Source organism: Engraulis encrasicolus, chromosome 9 (genome assembly GCF_034702125.1).
Source record: "Engraulis encrasicolus isolate BLACKSEA-1 chromosome 9, IST_EnEncr_1.0, whole genome shotgun sequence".
Classification (NCBI taxonomy): Eukaryota; Metazoa; Chordata; class Actinopteri; order Clupeiformes; family Engraulidae; genus Engraulis; species Engraulis encrasicolus.
In genome coordinates this window covers 54,030,562-54,033,061 of record NC_085865.1, presented here as the reverse complement: position 1 = coordinate 54,033,061, position 2,500 = coordinate 54,030,562, and the positions used below count along the sequence as shown (strand labels likewise).

The 2,500-nt window shown below is 41.4% G+C and overlaps 1 protein-coding gene across 1 annotated transcript in view; it reads left to right on the top strand.

Annotated features, from left to right (window-relative positions):
* Window positions 1-2,500, top strand: part of cnksr2a (connector enhancer of kinase suppressor of Ras 2a) — a 162,008-nt gene that overhangs the window by 75,184 nt on the left and 84,324 nt on the right. The window contains exon 7 of the mRNA XM_063206347.1: window positions 2,117-2,185. Coding sequence (XP_063062417.1) covers window positions 2,117-2,185 — 69 coding nt within the window. The remainder of the gene's footprint in view (window positions 1-2,116; window positions 2,186-2,500) is intronic.

The window sequence follows — 2,500 nt, the reverse complement described above, 5'->3', positions numbered from 1 at the left end:
CTCTTCAGCTCTGAGCTATTTTGTTTCCACGGCTTGTTGAGATTAAAATTAGTTGGATGAAAAAGTCTGTGCTATGCATAGTAATTTGTTTGCTTCTCTGCATGATAGAATTCACAACTGCGTCTTAATGATTAAAAACGAGTCTTGCATTTTAAAGTACGAGCAGAGCAAAATGGCAAAGCGTTCCACTACTGCTTTTGGGGGGCATAGTCACACATACAACACTGTTCATAATATGTTAAATTAAGTAGAAAATAAAAAATGCTATATAGCTGCTGGTATATTGGGTGCTCACAGATACAGATTCATTTTTTTCCATTAGCATGACTGATTAACTACAGGCCCAAGCCTCTGCACTGCAAAAGACACTTCATTATTAGTATGCTTTCATATTGTGTTGAAATTAGGGATGGCGAAAATGTGAAAATATCTTAACCGGTTACTGAGACTCATTAACCGGTGGTTAACCGGTTAACCAGCAATCTTAAATGATATAACGTTCGTGGCCTGATAGGCACAGCACTGAATTTAAAAAAATATATTTTTCACATAAGCCTTTCTTTTTGCTGCTCAGACAGGACCTGTCATGTCCAGCCAGTGTCGCCAGATGGAAAATGCTGTAGTATCGTACCAAAACCTCAAAATTATAGTTTTTGGGGGCTTTTTGGGAGGAAATTATTATTATTATTATTATTACCGGTTAAGCGGTGGCAAAAAATGTAACCGGTTATCGTTGATCCGGTCGACTATCACTTAACCGGTTACCGGTTAACATCCCTAGTTGAAATAGCACTTTAAACTACTGTATTTTTACACTTTCTTGGGGGAGAAAGGCCCGACCCCCAACAACAAAGCGTCTCTAACATCTTTGTTAAACCCCCAAAATCTTTCGGAAACTTGCGATGCCATAGAGGAGGGCCCTTTATTGTTGTTTGACCCAGGGGCCCATGGAGTCATAATCTGTCCCTGTGTGTCAGTAGATGCATTAATAGGGCTTCAGGCCAGGGCAGTGTGGTGCTGGAAGGCTAACGATGCAATCAGCTGCAGTAATGAGACGGAGGGCAACATAATAGTAGCATCGAGCACTGAGGAAAAACTTCATTTTCTATCTGTGTGTTGTGTGTGTGTATGTGTGTGTGTGTCTGTGTGTGTGTGTGTGTGTGTGTGTGTGTGTGTGTCTGTGTCTGTGTGTGTGTGTGTGTGTGTGTGTGTGTGTGTGTGTGTGTGTGTGTGTCTGTGTCTGTGTCTGTGTCTGTGTCTTTGTGTGTGTGTGTGTGTGTGTCTGTGTGTATCAGTGTCTAATAGCACTACTCCTTTCAATTCCCCCTTTCACTGCCTCCTCTTTTCACCTCTTCATTTGTCTTCCTGTCTCTCTTCTGCTTCTCACCTCTGGTGTTTTTTTGTTTGTTTGTTTGTGTTTTTTTTTTCAACAAAATACTTCCTGAAAGTCAAGATAAGAGTTATTTTTTCCCAACACTCTACAAAGCCCATCATCTTTTAACTGAGGCATGACATGCTGTACATACTTATACAAAAGAAACATAATGCGTCTGGTGTGATGCAGGCAATACCTACAGTATATCACAGCACATACAGAACCATATATTTGCCATACATCTGATTCAGAGACATGTTGTGAGTATTAAGTTTTTACGAAGTAGTGTATGACATGGTGTGTGTGTGATGTGGTCATTTTGTGTCTCTGAAGTGATGCAGGAGATATAGTATACTATCCACAACACCTACTATTTGTCCTACATTTTGATTGACATTTTGTGAATATAAAGCAGATGTTTATCGTGGTATGTGATGCAGTGTCTTTGTCTCTGTGAAAGTAAAAAAAAGAAAAAGGTTCCTCCCAACACGGGTAACTTATCTGAGTAATAGACCTGTGTACTTGTCTTATGATCAGCTATCTCCACACTGATAGGATGACATTTGAGGTGGGTTCTTGTTAGGTTTTTTGTGTTTTTTAGTATTAGTACAGTCTATCTCAATCCCAGTCTATCACAGTCATGGACTAACTGGTGTAACCGCTATGTAATGTCCTGTGCTGGTGTTGTATTTACACTATGGGTTTACTTTTACTTTTACTTTTGACACCTCTGCTCTACAGTCTCCTGCTGATCGCTGCAAGAAGATCCATGCTGGAGACGAGGTCATTCAGGTCAACCATCAGACAGTGGTGAGTGCTCTTCCCTTTACTTTCTTCTTTTCTCCCCTCTCCTCCATCTCTTCTCTCTGACCTGACCCTCTATTCTCTTTTCCTGTGCCCTCTCCTCATGACATACTGTCCTCACCTCCTTCTCTTCCTCTGTTTTCACCCTCTCCTCTTTTTCCCTTTCCGTTTCCGTCCACCCTCTGGCTTCTCTGCTTCTCTCCTCTATTCCTCCTTCCTCTCCTCTCTCTTTTCTACTTCCCTCCTCTCCCTTTCCTCTCTTCTCCCTTCTCTCATTTCCTCTTTATCTCCTTCCTTGCCCTTTGCTCTGTTCTTCCTCTC